General features: G+C 40.4%; 1 protein-coding gene across 3 annotated transcripts in view; it reads right to left on the reverse strand.

Moving 5' to 3' along the window:
* hecw2b (HECT, C2 and WW domain containing E3 ubiquitin protein ligase 2b) overlaps positions 1–20,193 on the reverse strand; it is a 78,688-nt gene that overhangs the window by 19,347 nt on the left and 39,148 nt on the right. For all 3 annotated transcript variants that reach the window (XM_080876841.1, XM_080876840.1, XM_080876842.1), the window contains 13 exons: positions 19,963–20,105; positions 19,349–19,449; positions 16,548–17,443; positions 16,221–16,362; positions 11,472–11,573; positions 9,623–9,773; positions 9,373–9,476; positions 9,155–9,279; positions 2,764–2,949; positions 2,394–2,546; positions 2,141–2,243; positions 1,917–2,013; positions 185–268 (listed from right to left, as the gene is read on the reverse strand). In XM_080876841.1, coding sequence (XP_080732967.1) covers positions 185–268; positions 1,917–2,013; positions 2,141–2,243; positions 2,394–2,546; positions 2,764–2,949; positions 9,155–9,279; positions 9,373–9,476; positions 9,623–9,773; positions 11,472–11,573; positions 16,221–16,362; positions 16,548–17,443; positions 19,349–19,449; positions 19,963–20,105 — 2,387 coding nt within the window. The remainder of the gene's footprint in view (positions 1–184; positions 269–1,916; positions 2,014–2,140; positions 2,244–2,393; positions 2,547–2,763; positions 2,950–9,154; positions 9,280–9,372; positions 9,477–9,622; positions 9,774–11,471; positions 11,574–16,220; positions 16,363–16,547; positions 17,444–19,348; positions 19,450–19,962; positions 20,106–20,193) is intronic.

Here is a 20,193-nt window from a genome sequence, read left to right on the forward strand (position 1 = left end):
AGAGGGGATGAAGGGACATAAAAAAGAAACCAATTCACTAAATGCAATTACTTCAGCAGAGCAGCGAGAAAATGAAAAAAAAAAAGGTAATAACAAGAAGGGGATACACAACTAGTCCGATTAGAAAAAGGAAAGCCAAGAAAAAAAAGAATAAGACAGAGGAGGTAAAGCAGAAATATGTCACCTTAGCAACATGACAAGGTCGGCAGATCCCGACAGCCTGGCCAATCCTGACACTCCATCTGTGCGGATCAGCTGCACTTTCTCCCTGTTGTCACAGCAACATTACAATGGCAATGCTGTTCATTAATGTATCCTATGCATGTATTTCACTTTGACTTTGGCTACTTGAGGGACAACTGGAGCAGATCCCAGTCTGCTCCAGTCTCTGTACGAACCCCATGCTCTCCGATGCAACCACTGGAGTATGAATGTGTGCGTTAGACAGAAAGCACTCAGAAAATAGTCCTGCATGAGGCTGTGTAAAGCGCTTTGAGTGCTCAGAGAGAGTAGATTAAGCGCTATATAAGAATCAGTCCATATTATTTGTGTGTTGTGACTGCTTCTTGCAGACAAAAGCAGTTTCTGCTGGAAAGTCTTGGTTTGCAGTTGCAGTATGGTCTCCAGAAAATTGCAATTTTTATTTTTGTGTTTGCAACGACAGATTTATCATAGTCAGGACATTTTGCATTGATCTTTTCACATTTCCAGGCGTATTTGAAGGTTATGATCAGATTTTAGGGCTAGTGTTTTCAGCTTGTATCAATTTATAGTTTAAATATTCATTTAACAATAATCTTAATTAATTTCTAATATGTTTTTGTAAATGTTTCATCATTTTATTATTGATTTTTATTTCCATTTTCATTTTTTGGCACTTGCTGTTTGTGCATGTCTTTGATTATTATGTTGTAAAACTTCAAAAATTAATGGAAAAAAAATGTAGCAGTAGCACAATGAACTTTGCTTCCTGCTTTGATGATTTTCTCTTCTGACGATTAGGTTTTCTTGCAATACTTAAATGTTTCTAAATATGATACCAAGGCACAGCAATATTTTTCATCTTGTCTAAGGTCTCTAATGTATGAAGTTGATTCTTGTAGTTTGTTTCCTGCAAGCTGAATCGTGTTCCTCATCAAAGCTACTTAAAACACGTTTAAGTTCTAACTGGGTTTTTCCTAATGAGCCACATTCAACATGTCTTCATAAAGTTTAGCTCAAAAATAATATTTCAGTAAAAATCTGTCAAGATCACCACCGCTTTTAGGAAGTCAATCTCTATACCATGAAACAGAAAACAAATTATGCCCAATTGGACTGAAATATCTACCAACTTGGATTTTTCATTTTTATTCTTTTTGTCATTTGAGACCCGTGGAGCAATCATAAGGTCTATGTGGAGTTTTCTGAAAACTCTTGCACTTAAACTCGACTTAAACCGTGGGAACAGACGACAGGTCTGAGGGTTAAGGCGGTGGAGATGTGGATCAGAGGGATTGGATAGTGAAGATGATTTCAAATAATGTTTGTGTACCAGACATTTCATCTAGAAAAGCTGTTTTTCCTCCCATATTGGTGCGGCAGCAAAGCTCTGCATCAATGACACATAGTGGTGTTGTTTGTGGAGTTTGTGGAGTCCTGGCACGAGAAATGTCTTTTGAATATATTTTAAGCATGAAAAATAGCACTCTTAAACTTTTACAACCCGGGGTTCGTGCTTGAAAATGACATGCCCAAAATGTAGTGATTATTTCTCTGCTATTACAAACACTTGCAAGACTTAAGGGGCCATTATGTGTAAGTATCACAGCAGATGCCATTGCATCAAAGTAACTGAGAACAAAGAAAAAATCTAGTCACCAGATTAAGGAAAGCATTATATAAACGCCAAGCTGTGCATTTCTGTATGTGTGTACCTGAGTGCATGGTTCCGGTTAAAGTCAGGCTGCCTCTCCTGCAAAATCTCAAAGATGTTTGGTTGTCGTAGAAATGCCACAATCTTCTCATTGTAAGCTAGAAAAAAGTGAACAGAAATTTTTTGTCAAATGTATTCATCTCTTCCTCTCAGATTCTTGTGTGTGTGTGCACGTGTGTGCGTGTGTGTGCGTGTGTGTGTGTGTGTGCTTGTGCATGCACTAACCCACTGGTATTAAGTCTTGGCATGGCCCTCTGTTGGCAGATGTGAAGGTGCTGGAAGGTCGTGGAAGAACAGGTGGGCTAACATGACGAGGGTCCTCACCCAGCTATAAAAACAGGATGTCAATAAACATGCTGCCCAGGTTTACATGATATGTAAGTGGAGGAAGAAAACATGTAACTGTTCCTGTTATGATTAGAGGACCAATTTAAGTAGCTGTACTTTCTGTTGTCCATGATCGTTACGTGTCCCTTACCAGTCGCCGAGTGGTCACCTCTCCAGCACTGTGGCTGCGCTGGCGAGTCAGGTGTTGGCGGTGAGCGAGGAGGCTCAGCGGCCGAGAGCTTTGGAGAGGCAGCCGGGGGTCAATGAACGTAGTGGCACGGCAGTTATGGTCTACAAAGAAAGGCTAGATGGGTGTGCACACAGATACACATACAAGCTGTCAAGTGTTAATCATTTTTAATTTGATTACAGTTTTTAAAAAGTAAGAAATACTTGACAGAATAAGTGTAGAACAGTTAGATACTATTGAGGATCTGAATACAGTTTAACTGTATTCAGACCCTCAAAAAGTCATGAAATGTAGACATTGGGGCACTGACTGATTACAGTGTCAGCCCTACCTTGCCGGTCTGGTCGTGCTTCATCTCCCAACCCCTGGGCAGCTCCAGCTGTTTGTTAGCAAACATGTTGAGGAAGGCCACCAGGTCCCTGTTGTGCTGGTAGCGCTCAAAGTGATGAGCATCCCGACGAACCTTACTGATCATATGCTTCAGACATGTGTTGGTGGTGAACATGTGGTAGGCACTCTAGAACCAGGAAATAGATTCCAGTAGACAGGAAGGAGATTCAGCACAGAGGAAACACATCAAGAAAAGAGTAAGTTTTAAGTGCCTTGTGCTACTATTACACTATGTAGTCACTATCGTATGCACACATTTCAGAGGGAAAGCAAAGGGCATGGCTGTTGTGCTTACTACTCACAACCACTACACAATATAGGTGCTGTTTTGTATGAGCTGAAGCTTTGAGTCTGGGATTTGAGTCTTTTGCATGTTACGAAAATACACTATGGAGCCTCTGCAGTTACTACAGTATGTGTGTGAGGCTTTTCTAATGCTGTTAATAACCTAGTAAACACCTTCAGTATGCACCATCAAGTATTTCAAAAGATTACAATTTGTTCTATCTATCGCATACATACAACGTTAAATATTTTGTCCATTTTATTTGTATGGCAATGTCAGTCTGTCAGTAAGCCTCAAGTTTGGTCAAATTAAATATGAGAATTCTGCTGAATTCTACTTTTATGCCTCTTAAAGTTTTCAGTTGCAAAATTGTGATTTTTCACAAAATACATGCGTTGTTATGGTTGCTATGCACTTGGCTTCCAGTGTGCCACTGAAGGTTTTGCAGTCTTCTCTTCATGTCCGAACAACTTCTTGCTACTTGCTCAATTTTCACTCAACTTCCACAAATTATACATCAAAACGTAGGTATTTTTGCTGGCTTTCCGAAAATGTCACTATCATTGTTATGGGATTTATAGAATTTTGGCAAATCTCCTCAGACCAACACAAAGTTGCAAAACTCTCTATAGAAAGTCAATGGAGAGCTTGTTCAAAATCACCGCTTGATTTCTGTAATGAGAGGCATATTCGAATCGTCATACCTCCTTAACAAAGCAAAGTTAAGACATAAGGCTTGTCCCAGTATATCTTCAGACACTCCTGACGCTCACAATTCAAGAATTATTTTCTCACCTATTGCCGTTCTGAAATGAGTTAGACTTGTTTGAGGGTAGGAAATTCGTCCTTCGCTCAGATTTCTTCAGATTTCAAACTCTGGAAATGAACCACTTTTTTCTCTCGTCATATCTTTTCAATGGATTTCCACAGAGACCTGAAAATTTCCATGATTGTTCGCCTGCTGTCTCTTACGGTGAAAGAATGATATTGATACTCCAAATAGATTTAGAGTTAGAAAGCGTTGTTTGAGGGCAAGTCAAGGCAGTTTTTGCTTTGCTCTACTCAGTTATGGTGCATTAGAAATCAAATATCTTTAATAATTCATATTTTAATGATAAATTGTCAACACTGGAAGATTCCCCCATCTCTTCTGAACAAAACGGTGTAAGAATGACCGTTCTAGCCCTTACGGTTAGGAAATTATGGTCATTTGTTTGAGGGGAGTCCTCACTATGAGAAATAGACTGCAATAATCCTGTCTCTCTGTGCTGCATGCACCTGTTTTGGCGGGAAAAAGTACACAGCCTCTCTGATTGGTGGATTCAAATTCAGCAGCTCCAAGGCTGCTTGACTGAGCTAGAAACTTGCTTCTCTCTCCGTGTGTGTGTGTGTGTGTGTGTGTGTGTGTGTGTGTGTGTGTGTGTGTGTGTGTGACAGAGAGAGAGCGAGAGCCTTTTAATGGGATGATCTCATTGTAAGATTCAAATTCAATATATTTAGACTGGGTGACTGAATTGGATCTTGTGTGTGTGTCTCTCTGTGCATGTGTGTTTCCTTATGTGTACATATTTCTGATTGTGTGGCTGTTATATATTTTTTTTGCTGATTTTTTTTCATTTAACAAGTATATTTGAGGGACCCTCAGCATGTTCAGCATTTTTTCAGCTTTCCATTTTGCTTTTCCAATTTTTCTGTTTAAGTTATTACTATTGTGCTAAATCATACTATTTCTGCTATTTTATAAGATTTGTGCAAAATATAGTATTTCTGCCAAATATAGTATTTCTGATTAATTATAGTTTTTCTACCAAATCATAGTACAGTATTTCTGCTTTTTATAGGATTTTTGCTCAAACATAGTATTTCTACTAAATGTAGTATTTATGCTTAATCATACTATTTCTGCTTTTTATAGGATTTGTGCTTAATATAGTATTTCTCCTAAATTATAGTATTTATGCTTTTTATAGTATTTGTGCTAAAACATAGTATTTCTAGTAAATGTAGTATTTATGCTTAATCATAGCATTTCTGCTGTTTTATAAGATTTGTGCTAAATATAGTATTTCTGATTAATTATAGTTTTTCTACCAAATCATAGTATAGTATTTTTGCTTTTTATAGGATTTTTATAGGATATTTATATTGCTTAATATAGTATTTCTGCTTTTTATAGGATTTGTGCTTAATATAGTATTTCTGCTAAATGTAGTATTTATGCTTAATCATAGTATTTCTATATATTTCTGCCAGGTCCCCAGGCAGCCAATCCTCTGTGAGGACTGAGGCATTCAAATTTACATATCAGGGCCTGCACGGCTTCCCAGCCAGCCAATCATATCTGAGGTCTGCCGTTTCTTCTCTCGTCATATCTCAGCGACGGATGTACAGAGAGCAATGAAAATCGCGGTCAAAGTACACCAGAGTCCGCTGATTCACCCAGTACAAGAATTATGCTTCTAGTCCACCTAGTTTTTGAGTTACACAACCATTTGTAACTCCAAAATACGGCGTTTTTCTCCTCTCACCGCGATCTAATTCTGACTGCTCATCACCCTGTTTTTCCAAGTACCTGCTCTCTTTCCCAGTGGGGCAGTTGGTAATGACACGGGTCTGCAACCCAAACGTCGTGGGTTCGATTCCACCTTAGTCAACATGTTTTTTTCCCTACAAATTAATACACTATCACAGACCAGTAATTCATATTCATCATTTATTACAATTCTGCAAACTTTTATGATTTTACCAGCTTTTCTAATATGGACCTCACATTCTTGTTAACACTCCATGGCACAAATACTCTTCCCTTTAGGCTCTGTGTATGTATCAATATTTCTCCCATTTTAAAGTATTACTCCTCCATAATTGTATTTCTGTTAAATCAAAGTACTTTTACTACATCTTAGTACTTCTGCTCAATCATAGTATTTCTGCTCAATCATAGTATTCCTGCTACTTTTTGGTACTTGTGCTAAATACAGTATTTCTGCTAAATCATACCATTTCTACTTTAATATATTTTTCTTTCTAAATATAGCATTTCTGCTATATAATTGTATTTCTGCTATGTTATAATATTTGTGCTAAACCAGAGTATTTGTGCTAAAACATAGTATTAATTTAAAATGACAATATTCATAGTTCATCACAGTGTCTCTGGTAAATCACAGTATTTCTGCTATGTTGTACTATTTTTCTAAATCATAGTGTTTCTGTAATGCTTAAGTATTTTTGGCTAAATATATTCTTTCTGTTATCTTATACTATTTCACCTAAATTCTTGTATTTTTGAGAAGTTATCATGTTTCTGGTAAGTTACAATATTTCTGCAAAGTTCTGCTATGCTATTGTATTTCTGCCAAGTATTATGTTTCCTCTAAGATATTGCAGTTCTGCTAAGTTATTCCATTTTAGCAAAGTTCCTTTGCTTCTGCAAAGTTTTTACAATTTCTGCAACTTTTCAGCTTTTTCAGCTAGTTTTTGCAGACAGCTTCAGCTTTAAAGCATCCACACTGCATTTTCGCAAGAAATGCAAATTTTTCTAGTTATTATTAATCTCCGATTCTCTTCCACAGAGTGTCTTTGTCGTTTCTTCCCAACCGGTTGCATCAGGTGTCCAGCCCCTCCCAGGTTTCTTCCTATTAAAAGGGAGTTTCTTTCCCACTCTCACCAAAACACTTCCTCAGAGGGGATCATATGATATTGGAGTTATCTATGTTTTCTTTGTATTATTGTAGGTTCTTTGCCTTACAATATAAAGCACCTTGAGGCAACTGTTTTTGTGTTTTCTTGGCTTTATATAAATAAAATTGAATTGAATTGAACAAATATAAGCAAACTCACAAACTGTGTGCAGTTTATTGCATATTGCATCTGCTAGGTGCAGCTGCTGTATTTCACAGGGAGATAAAAGAATTCAAGATAACTTGAAATGATGATGTATGAAGACAGGATACGACAGGATGAAGAGGTAAGGAGTGCTCAGTGGTATTTGATAAACTGCAAATTTAAGGCTTACATGTAATGTCATCATTTTAATTAGCTATTCGTTCTGTATATGTTGCTTTGACAAATTATGTATTTTCATATAGTAAAATGTTCTGCAAAACAAACTAAGGTATTGTACAATGTTGTACTATGGTGAGTTTGAAGTTTTACCGGTTTACAGTGGTTGAGGCGTTCGAGAGTCAGATCAAGTTTTGCAGATATTAGTTTGTATTAAGTTGGTGATACTTAAGAGTTACTCCCTAAATTCAGTATTTATACTACCTGTATTTATTTATACACTGTCCAGTATTAAGACAGTATAAACTGTATAGTGTCAGTGTAGGGGATGGACATCAGCCAGGAGGCATGAAACATCTGCTTGCATCTTGTTGAATTCAGTTGTATGAATCCACAAAAAGCAATAAACCTCAAGCAGCAGCAGGTCAGCTGATCACAGGCTGTACGCCGTGAAAATCTAGTTCACATTAGAAATTATTCATTCATATTGAAATGTTTTAGATTGATCATCAAACAAATTTTAACATGTCTTAAAATGCAGTTTTTAAATGATTTTATTTATTAAGGGAAAACATACACGTCCCTATGTGAAAAAAATGATCTCCCTCTCTAATAACTGCAGGATCGCTGTCCTGCTGCATAACCTAAGTGTATTTGAGCTTCTGATCAATCAGTCTGAAGCCCAAATACTTCTTTAGAGTGTGGCATGATGCATTGCTTTTTAAGATTTTTAAGCTGCTTTACTTTGTCAGCCAGGATCTATTTGAGTGACTTATTGATTCAACAACAACAACAATAATAATAATAACAATAATAATAATAATTTATTTGAGAGTGTTGATGTGGAAGTATAAAAAAAGGTCAAAAAGAGTTGTGCCATGTCTCTGTGGATCTAGAGAAAGCACATGCTGGGGTGCTGTGGAGGTGATTGAAAGAGGATTTCACGATGCTGGGTCTTTTGACTCAGCGTTTTGAGTTTTAGTTTATTTTGATGTTTATGGTTTATGTTTAAGTTCATTGGGTTTTCTGAGTTCATTTGTTTATTACTTTCCCCGTATGTTTTCAACGCCTCTGTTAAGTCTCCTTTGTCCTTTATGTGTTTCATGGCTGCATGTCTTTTGTTGTCACATCTTTGTTTCATTATGTTTCCTATTTTATTTTGAAGAGGTTCTGTGTTCCTGTGTTTAGCTTTACGTTTCCCCTGTGACGTTGTTATGCTCACTTATCCTCATTATCCTCCTGTGTGTATTAAGTCCGTGTGTTTTCAGTCATTCCTTGTCAGGTCGTCTGCTTTGTTCACGTCATGCATCCAGTTTTTGTCCATGTCTCCATGTCAGGTCCCACGTGCACGGTTTTTTCATGCTTTAATCTTAGTTCACCCAGTTTAATTTATTGTTTAGTTTCACCTTTGCCTTTTGTTTTGTACTTCTTGGCCAGCCTTAATAAACGGCTCATTTTTTGTTATTCGACGTCACGTTTCACATTCTGTTTTGATCTGCATTTGAGTCCTTTTTTGCAATACATACAGTCTGCCTCAGCCAGACTGTGACAGAGGAACTGGACGTCAGGAGTGGCAGAGAGTATGAGGATAGTGGTGAGGTGTCAAGTAAGAGTGACATGGTTTGGGGGGGTTTGGGGGTGGGATTACATCAGGTATTCGCTTTGAGCCCCTTAACTATCCGTGGTTAGAATCATAAACTATGGCAAGCCAAAAGCTGATTCTATTCTTTTGCTTTTATTCAAAATGTTTTTTGAATTTCTGCCAATGAGGAAACAAGGAAAACACTTCTGACTGTCACAGATCACAATCTATTTACATTTTTCTTAAAAAAAACCCAACTACATTTTCTTTTCTTTTTTAAAATATAACAGTAGAGTAAGGTTAGGGTTATCATCTTTGATGACCTCAAAGGGTTAATAAGTGCGTTGTTTAAAATCCCTTTCTTGAAACAAATAGAATGTGGTCTGTTATAAAAGAAAGACACATGAATGGAAGTAAAAGAATAACAAGAGATAGAATGGAAGTAAAAAGTGTCCATACAGGGTTGGAATGCAGCACAGTGAAGAATTCAGGGCTGGTGAGGAACTTGGCGCTAGGGGACTGAAGCAGCAGGGTTAGGCGAGACCTGGGACTGGACTGTGGCAAATTGCTGTCCCTACGTAGCTCTGCAAAATATACCAGAATCGTCAAAATAAAAAAAAGAAAATCACAGGGGAAGAACATGGATCAGGATTTTGTGCCGTGTAGAAGGGGGCTACCTGGGAATGAGGGTTGCATATCAGTCTCATCAGCTGAAAGCTCATTGGGTAGCTGCTCTTCTGGTCTACTGTCGTTGGTCATTGTCCTACGTATACTTTGATACCTGCAAATTTATGTGTACAGTAACAATTAATGATAATGTTACTAAAAACCAAAAAATGGGAAGTGGCAAATTCATTTCCATTTTTAACTGAAACTTTGGACGAACATCTAGTTTGCGAATCTTCATGTGCATGTTTGTTTTCTGACCTGCGATTTAGCTGTTCCATCTGCTGTATGGAGTTAGACCTCTGAAGAGTTTGTGGGGCCGGGGGTGCGGTTGGACGTTGCCATGTTGTTGTTCTGTTCACGTGGTCCACATAGAAAATGCGACCATGGCTGTCTATGCGAGCCTCCCAATCTGGATCACACACAATGCAACAGAAGAACACATATAGTAGTTCTCCAAAAGATTCTGTTCCTCTGGACGTAGCGTTTTGTGGGAGAAACGTTTCGTCACTCATCCAAGTGATTTCTTCAGTCTGCATCAAGACATATAGTAGCTGTTTTTCATGAAAGAATATAGGTTTCTAAACTAAGGTTTTATGAACAAAAATGACACAGTAGATTATATATAATTATAATCATATATGTATAAAATTTTGGCCTTAAAGTTGCATAACTACTGACTACAATCTACAATCTAGCTGTTTTTAAGATTAAAATACAAAACTGAATCTGTGGCTTATGGGTTTATTACAAATGAGAAATTCTAGCATTTAAAGCTAAGGTTGCAAATTCAAATTCAGTAGCAAATTACACATCTGGAAAATAGTAACACACATTTGTGTCAACTTGTCTAGTCATACATACATGTAATTGGAAAGGCCTATTACAGTATTTTCCACACTGTAAGGTGCACTTAAAATCCTTTAATTTTCTCAAAAATCGACAGCGTGACTTATGTATAAATTCTGGTTGTGCTTACTGACCTCGAACTGATTTTATGTGCTACACGGTGCTCAAATATCTGTCAAAAAATGTTCTAGTACAACTTCGGTAAGCTACGAAGCCGCACTGCTTGATGGATTGCTGGAGCATTACGGCTGCCATAGTCAAGAGCCTTGCGGAAGAATCTGGGTCCAAAACTCCGTCCGCTTCAAGTCCTAAAGTCAAACGAACACTGCAGCATCACTGAGAGTTTAAAACTGTCTGAATTCTTTCATCTTTAATAAAATGATCAGCGTTGCTGCTTTACCAGGTGTAACAATTAAGTTTAACATCCAGGCATCCAGGAAAACAGCATTTATTAACAGAGTTACCAGTTAGCAGGAAGTTAGCTCGCTAGTTTCCACCTAAACATGATATAGCATGTTCTGACTGAGAGATTTCTGAAAATATTAAAACGTACAGCTCTGCTATCACTTCCAACATAAATGAAGAGCGAAAACTAAACAGCAGTGACGTTTGTAGGGTTACTGAAGTTGGGCTAGCTGGTATATAATGATGTGCTACGTGACCGTAGCGACACAGCTATGTTAGCATAGCATAAACACAGTGAAGCTGGAGGATGAACGCTAACTTTTTTCCACTCGTTAATGGGAGGGTTCCCGATGGTTAGGGATAAATTGCAACGCAGGATGCTGTAAAAGGACCAAACTTCAGTCAGGAGAACAACTGAGACAATCCATCCACAATACGAGGTTAGTCATTAATATACTGCAACAACATGGGAATAGAGCAGCTACCAGAGCATTTAACATTAATGAATCAATAGTACGGAAGTGGAGGAAGCAAAAAGAATGAGTTGAGTAAAGTTTGACTTATCTGACTGCTTTGTTTCACTTTATGCACCTTATAATCCGGTGCGCCTTATGGTCTGAAAGATACGGTATCTAAATTCCTTATCACAGCTCCTGTGCTATATCTTAATAGTTCCTCAAACTGCTTAATCCAGAAGACTTCTAGGGACCCTAGTACCCTATGCATAAACCCTGACTGCTATACTCAATCTTCAAACTTGAAGATATCTGGTAAAGAAAATATGTGTATGCAGTTTCTGTGCTGTATTGTGTACTTTAATGTTCTTTAAAACAGACATATACACACACACACTCACCAGGGGGCAGTGGTTCATCTACTCTCTGGTAGCGACTGATGTCATGGCGAACAGATGGCAGGGAGTGAACAGACTGGTGGCCATTGACCTGTTCTGTGGCACCTGGATAAAAACACATAAACAAGCATCAAAATGAATATAAGAAATCCAAAAAAGTTAATTTTTTTTATAGTCATGGTTCATAACAGCTCTGCTGCTTAATATAATTCAATAACATGAAAAGGTTAAATAAACAAAATTGTTCCCTTTAAAGCCAGTGCATTATTTGTTTTGAATTAAGTGCCACTACAGTCTTTCATTAATACTTCCTGATCGCTCGGTTATTTTTTTTTTAACAAGGTTATTCATCTTTTGCTGGACTGGACCCCAAATGGCACAGCCATACCAGGCTTGGCACAGAGAAAAACCTATTGACACTTGAAGCACCCATCTGTAGGCAAAGAGCTGAAAGGGGGGTCACTGGTCACCAGTCTGCCCTCCTGTGTGTCTTTACAAATTTCATGTGCATGAATCTCAGGATTTTGTTGAAATGTTTAATAAGCCTATCCATGCACTGCATGAAAAGTTTAGTTTTTGTCAGTGAGCAACACTGTAAGCTGCTATGGAATTACAAGTTAACTCTATACAAAGGTTTTGAGGCAATAGAAGAGAGCTTAGTGTGTAAATCAGGGGTGCCCAATCCCGGTCCTCGAGAGCTACCGTCCTGCAGCTTTTAGATGCATCCTTGTTCCCACACACCCGAATCAAATGAATGGCTTGTTATCAGGCCTTTGCCAAACATGATGGCATGCTGAAGAGGTAATCAAACCATTTGATTCAGCTGTGTTGGAGTAGGGATGCATCTAAAAGCTGCAGGATAGTAGCTCTCGAGGACTGGGATTGGGCAGCCCTGGTGTAAATGAATGAATATCATGATAGTATGGAAGGGCCAACACAGAAACACAATTAAAGTAACACTTTGAAAACATCAGAGAAAACATATTAGGTTCCGTTGAGTGAACGCTGGCGTGCCTGGCTGCTGCTGCCAACCGGTTATTGTTATTATTTTTATTATAATTTCTTCAGATGCTGACAACAATTTGAATCGTACGTTCACACTGCAGGCGAAAGCGCATCAAATCCGACTTTTCCGACCCTATGCGACCCATATCCGATCATGGTATGACAGTGTGAACGGCACAAATCCGATATTTTCAAATCCGACCTGGGACACTTTCGTATGTGGTTCTGAATCCGATACATATCTGATGTTTCAGAAAGCGACTGCTGTTTGCAGTTAGCTCCTAGCATTTCTCGACAGCTCTGCCTCCTTTTTGACTATACAAGTCTGCTCCTTCCTATTTGTGTGACCTGCTCCATATCACCACTGTTTCCAGGCCTCTCAGATCCTCATATTCATCTTACTGTTCTGCCCACGCGTCTCATCACTGTGGGGAACAGAGCCTTCAGTCACTCTGCTCCTCGGCTCTGGAACTCTCTTCCTCCAGCCATAAGAAATATAGACTCTCTTCCCGCATTATTTATATTATATCATTATTATTATTTTTATATCATGCTGGATACTGATGTGGACCGGACAATGTGTTAGGACTGAAAGGATGCCACATTCTTTTAAAGAAAATGATCCACTTATGGAGGGCTGAATTTAAAGACACTCCAAAAGTCCAAGTGAAAAACTGATGCGGCAAGCTAGTTCATTTTGCTGAAATCTTATTGCAGCAACTCAGAAAGGTACCTGACAATGTTGGGGCATGCTCCTAATGAGATGACAGATGGTGTCCTGGGGAATCCCTTCCCAGATCTGGACCAGGGAATCACTGAGCTCCTGAACAGACTGAGGTGCAACCTGATAGCGTCAGATGGATTGAAACATAATGTCCCAATGGTGCTCTGTTGTATTTAGGACAGGTTAACATGTGGGCTGGTCAATGGTAACAGTTCCTTTATCCTCCAGGAACTGCCAGCATACTCTCACCACATTATCCCAGGTATTATCATGCAACAAGAGGAACATAGGACCCACTCCACCAGTGTAGGCACTTAGAATGGTTCCAAGGATTTCATCGTGATGTCAAATGGCAGTTGGGGTCCCGTTGTCTGACTTTTAGAGGTCTGTGCGTCTCTCCATGGACATGCCTCCCCAAACCACCACTGACCCATCATCAAACTGATCATGCTGAACAATGCTACAGGTAGCATCATATTTGGAAATCATGTATCGGTATTTCAGGAGCAGGACCACGCCTCCTAACATGCTCCTTCCAGTTGTCATCTATAAATGTTCCTCAAGTTTGGCAAGCTGTTCATTCTCGTTTACTTGCCCCACCCTCCCTCCTTCCTTGTTCTCAATTCTTTAACTTCTTCACTTCTATTTAATGCATGAGGATCTGCCAGGCCCGGGAGCCGTCGCCAGTCCCCTTCGAGGCCTTCCCCAAACCGCAGCTCAATACATGTCCAAGCATCACCTTTACCTACCAAAACACTGTCAAACCTAAAATGAGGACGTGGGCCCAGCTAGTGAAGTATAAATATACTCCATGGCTTCTACTGAAAAGAGTTCAGTAGACGACGTGGGCTCTCATGCCACCCTCATAAAGTCTGTTTCTGATTGTTGTCACTGAAATTCACACCAATGACTTGCTGGAAATCCTTTTGTAGGGCTCTGGCAGTGCTCATCCTGTTCCTCCTTGCACAAAGGAGCAGACGCTGGTATTGCCAATGGGTTAGGAACCTTGTATCAGCTGGTTCAGCTCTCCTAGAGTAACTATCTCCTGGAATCACTTCCATGCTGTTGAGACCATGCTAGGAGCAAGCCTTCTGGCAATGGCACATATTGATGTGCCATCCTGGACCGGATGGCAATTTAATACGTCCGTTTCTGTCAGTATGGAATTGACGTATTGATTTCGTTTTGAATATGTCATTCCTTTATTGGACTACCTTTGCAAAGTCTGTAGGGTCCAGACATCGACCCTAGCCAAATGCATAACCAGTGAAAAACGGTCCAAAAAGAAATGAGGATGTGGAGACGCAGATAATCGACAAGTAGTTTGATGGTGTCGTACCCTTGTGGGGAGATTAGGACTGTTCTGCCCTGTGTCAGTCTGGATGAATACCTGCTGTTAGTAGCTCCTTTACTTGTCCTGCCAGGTCATTGAGTGCTGTTAGTATAGAGGTAGAGGCAGTAGAGGGGCACTATTTGTGATCAACTATGAAAAGGTCACTATTGTGACCTTTAACTTTTGTGATAATTAGACCAATTAAAGTAAAAAGATGAGTTTTGGTGCAGTTTTTGGTGCATAAATACTACATGCAATAGTGAGCAGACTGTTGTGTATTGAAATGTATAATATAATGCCCTGTATACTCATAATGGTAATAGGGGTAGCATGAGGATTGGGTTGGGGCCTTTCTGTATGGAGTGTGTATGTTTTCGTCATGGCTCCTCCCACAGTCCAAACATATGCAGTAAGTGGAGTTAGTCTGTCTTCATGCATGCTCAATCATCCAGTTAAGGAAATCAGTTAGTCGGTGGTGCTGGTGTCATTCTGCAGATGTTTATAAGGTTGGGGAAACCTTCAGTCAGCTGAAACTGAAGAACCGATGATTCTAAATTGTCCATAGGTGTGAATGTGGAACATGACTACGGATGATGTCTGTCTGTGTTGACCCTGCGACAGACTGGCGATCTGTCTTGGGTGTACCCCACCTGTAATCTTATCACAACTTGGATAGCCCTCCCATAGCCCCAAAGTTTGATAAGTGGAAAGAGAATGCATGGATGGATGGAAGCTTAATAATTATAAAAATAAGAAGAAGAAGAAGAAAATATTTGTGTCTGGAGTTGAAATGGTCAAAAGAACATTTGGTTAAACTTTTGCTCAGTGCCTTGGATATGGGTTTTTACATATGGATTTGTTGATCTGGTTAGATGTGCAAAGGTTATGTTAAACTTTCACATTGTTACACATGAAACCACTCACATTTAATGTAAAAAATATAATTACTATAATCATTAAAAGATCAGGCTGAAAATCTGAAATGTCCTGATATACATGGCCAAGGTTTTTATTTTTAAAAATGCATTTCTTACACTCTACATACTTGAATAATATGTAATGCCTGGATGAATTAAACTCCTCTGGTATGGACAGATCTATTGCTCAAGATAGCTGCATTACAGAAGCAGAAAAATTATTCAATATGTTGTTAAAGAATTAGGTTTGTTACACATGAGGATAAAACTACAGCAGAATGTTAAGACTTGTATTCTTGTTCTTACAGTATGTGAACAATGTGGACCCAAAACAGTACAAACAGAAAACTGCGTAACATGATGATGAGCAGACAAAAGCTGAGGGTACAAATAAACATGGAGACACTTGCAGAAAGTGAACATACAGGTGCAAGCAACTGGGAGATCGTGGCTGAGGAAAGTAGAGCTGAATAAAACACATAAAAAAGTTTATCAAAATAAAACAGCAAATAACATACGAAGGAACAGTTATAACTATAAAACCTGAAGACTAAACAGAGTATAAAAAGCAGACAAAACCTGCAACCGGAGATTTGCACAATCAAATGAAAAACTATGAGTGAAAACAAAAGGAGTCCTTTGAATGTATTTGGTACTCCTGTATTTTTTCTGTTTCTTTTTGTATACTTTATATAATAAAAAATGAAATCGTGTTTGAAACTTTTTTTCAGTGCCTTTAGCAAAACTTTGAAACTTTTTGTGACAGAACCTACCAGCTTTAGATGTCATGCTTCTTCCTTGCTCAGCCATGCAGGTGGATAGCGAAGGTGGTGCTGGCCCATTTGCCTCACTGCTTGATGGCTCCCCCGGTTCCTCCTCTGCCTTTGGAACAACTGCTTTTCTTGTTCTCACTTCCTGAAAAAAATGAGAGAGGAAACATGCAGGGGTGAAGCTTTGTCAAAGCTCTTGTCAAGATGACAGTGATTGTCAGCAATGAACTATTGATAATTTATAGTTTCACTTCAGCTTTTAAAGGTAATCTGCCACATGTAGAACCAATATTAAAGAGGGATGATGCTCCTAAAGTCACAGTGCCTCACCTGAATGGGTGAAAGAGGACCAAGTGAGGGATTGCAGTGTACTTCTGGGTTTTTCCCAGTCCTGATGCTGTGCTCCTGACTTGGACATTCCCCTGGAGATTCTCCAGATCTGACTTCAGCTGCCTCAGCCCTTGATACCTGAGATGAGTTGGAAGCTGTAGCAGTTTCTCCAACAACCTGTGCAGCCATTGTTCTGGCAGCTTCTTCAATTCTATCTGCTGATTGTCGTGTCTGTATTGGGAGTGCAGCAGCACCTTCTTGTGCTCCTGCTCCAGCTTCAGGCCCTGCAGTGTTGGCTCCAGACTGAGCACCAGCAGAAGAACCTGCCTCTCCCGTGGCCTGAACTCCAGGCCCTGCCTCACATGAGCCCTGTGACTCGCCTTTTGAACCACTGCTCCCCTGTGGAGACTCAGGTGTAGCTGAGTTGGTATTCTGCTGTGTCTTTGTTTCCAGCGATTGATCCCAGTGCTGCCCAGCTCCTTCCTCATCCTCATCTGAGTCAATGTGTAGCATGGCACTGAGCCGTGTGTCTGTGGGAAAGCTGGAGCTGAGCTTTGGTAATGGCCCTGCTGCAGGTCGGTCCCCAATGCTCCTGGGACCTTCGAGAGAATCTAGGTAGTCATTAAGTGACACCTGCCTTTGGGTGAAGCTGCCAAGAGCCACAGGAAGCAGATTCACCTCTCCCACTTGCCCAGGCTCCTGCCACACACTGTCATCGCCATAGTAACATGAACCATTAACATATAAGGAGCCCTCATCAGAACCAATGCGAGAAGGTCCACATGTAGCACCTAAAGACGAGGAGAGCTGATGGAGATCTTCGTCGTCAGAGGGACTCCCAGGGTCACCATTCATCACACCACCCAGGATCGTTCCCAGAGGGTCTGGCGAAGCTTCTAGAGCAGAAAAGAGGATGGATGAGAAGGACAGGATGTGACAACTGAGAGATAAATAACGTGTGCTTTCATGACATGTTAGCAGAACAAAAACAACACCTCCCACTTCCTCGTCTTCTTCTGGCTGTTTCTGTTAGGGGTTGCCACGGGGGAACATCTTATTCCATCTCGCTCTATCTCTAGCATCCTCCTCTGTCACACCAATTGTTTGCATGTGCTCCTTCACAACATCCATGAATCTTCTCTGTGGTCTCTGTGGGTGCTGGTCACGCCCAGAGAAAACCTTAGCATCTTCAGCTCTGTCACCTCCAGCTCGGCCTCGTGTCTTTTTGTCACTGTCTCCAAACCACTCACCGTGTAGACCAGGTTTCGCTACAATCTTCTAAACGTACTCTTTCATTCTTGCTGCTATTGTAACAAATCACACCGTGACACCCATCTCTATACACTCCACTCTGCTTGCCCTTATCTTGTTCACCGCTCTTGTGTACTGTCCGTGGCTTTGGAAGGTTGACCACAGGTACTTGAACACACCCTGCTCCTCACTATTACGCCTTTCTTATTTACACACATGTATTTTATCTTGTTTTCACTGACTTTCATTCCTCTTCTCTCCACAGCATGCCTCCACATGCATGTGGCATGTGGATCTTGGTCATTTTTTTGGCATGTTTTTATGGCCCTCGCAGTGCTTTTGTTTTTACATTTTGCAACACACCGCTGCTGCCCAGAGTTCCACAGGAACTCAAGAGGAGACATCAGGCCAGAGCAAGAGTTAAAACAAGGAGAAGGGAATATAAATCCCCTGTTCCATCAGTCATCATAGGGAATGTGAGGTCTCTGACTAATAAGATGGAGCTGATAAAACATCAGAGGCAGTATTGGGAGGCAGCTTATTATGCATGGAGGCATGGCTGCACTCAGTGCCACCGGCTTCGTCATCTGGCTTTTTCACTGCTCGGGCCAACAGAGAGGCCAAGCTGAGCAGTTAGAGGAAAGGTGGAGGGATTGCAGTGTTTATTAATGAAAGGTGGTGTATTCCAGGATATGTTACTGTGAAGGAACATCTCTCCTCACCTAACGTTAAACTTTTAGCTGTCAGTGTGCGCCCATATTATTTATCGCAGGAATTCTCCTCCACTATATTAACTTTTTTTTGTACCACCATCAGCTAATGGTGCAGCAGCGTGTAACATCATACATGCAACTGTTGATGGCCTATAGTGTAAACACACAGAGGCATTGATCACCATCAGTGGTTATTTTAACCATGTCAGTCTAGACTCCACTCTGCCAACTTTCCAGCTGCATGTGGACTGTAAAACACAGGACAAACGAACAGTTCTCTCTACAACTTCTGTTCCCTTTCAGTCGATTCACTCGGTACAACACATAAGGCTGGGACATATATACACGTCCCGCAGAGCAGCCACCGAACTGGAATCGGACCACCACCACCTTAGTGTGCAGCAGACCAAGCAGACAGGACAGTATGAGCCACCGAAGGGGCTGTAACATCCAATCGATAAAACCAAAGCAAACCAAAGTGTGCGAGTGAAAGTTCATATCCACAGACTCAATGGGTTCAAACGGGGGCTACAAACGGCCTCCAGCACCAAAGATAAGTCCCAAGCAGGGACACTGGACTTAAGCACAGGTCTCAGCCAGCGAACCCCTTTCAGAAAACATATGGCAAGGGGATGTGCACCTGGTGTCACCCCATCAAAGCCAACATGACAAGCAAATATAGCCGCTAGACAGACCTTAACTGTTGAAAATGAAAGGCCCGTATTCAGCAGCTCCTGCAGGAATGTCAAAACATCCACAATAGAGCACTGAAATGAGTATGGAGGTCCTGGCACCATTGCTCGAAGGCTCACCATTTGTAAGCGTACACATACACACCTTCTTGTCCAGCTGAAGTGATGTCCACTCTGAACATAAGCTGCCCGCTCACATGGTCCATAGGAAGACGACGACACAGGCTGTAGCTGACTGTCTGATCACTGCACACACATAAACAATTGTTTTGTCCCTACCGACAAACACCTACTAGCATTTCAATACGGTACAGAAAACAAGCTCTCTTTCCTCAGCACACTGATCTCAATTCAATCAACAATCTGCATCAACTACATTCTGCTGATTTATATGCAGTTTTCCACAATGGGGAATTTATTGGTAATTTCTGTGCAACTTGCCTGGAGACTGACAATTGTTGTTAACACTGCACAAACTGTATGCCATCATTGCTTACTTAAATTAATGCCTGACCAGCAAGCTGGTTGGGAATTATGGATAGGTACTGACTGAACTACATAACTACTACCCTCCAGAGAAGGTTGCTCTTTCTGTCTTAAAGAACAACCTTCTATGAAAGAAACGTAAAAAAAAAGTACAACACACGTGACACCGTCACTGACGCTGAGTCTGACTGACTTTCCTTGCACAGTTGTTTTGTCCTTTACCTGTTTTTGGTTCTGAACCCATCTCATGTTTGGCTCTGCGTGCCAACTTACTCAGCAGCTGGCCGTTCCAGAAGTCTCCGGATGGGGATGATCAGCTGGCCCAGGAAGCGCTTGATGATTGGCCGGCTCTTGGCAAACTTGTCCTTCACCTCAATCTCCAGCACATCAGTTATCAAAGCCACAAATGTATATTTCTAAAGAAAGAGTAAATAGCAAAATGCTGGAAAGTTTAGTATATTTATACAGTTTTGCTTGCATTACATAAAGTTAATTATTGACTCT

The sequence above is a fragment of the Rhamphochromis sp. 'chilingali' genome (assembly GCF_963969265.1).
Source record: "Rhamphochromis sp. 'chilingali' genome assembly, chromosome: 3".
Classification (NCBI taxonomy): domain Eukaryota; kingdom Metazoa; phylum Chordata; class Actinopteri; order Cichliformes; family Cichlidae; genus Rhamphochromis; species Rhamphochromis sp. 'chilingali'.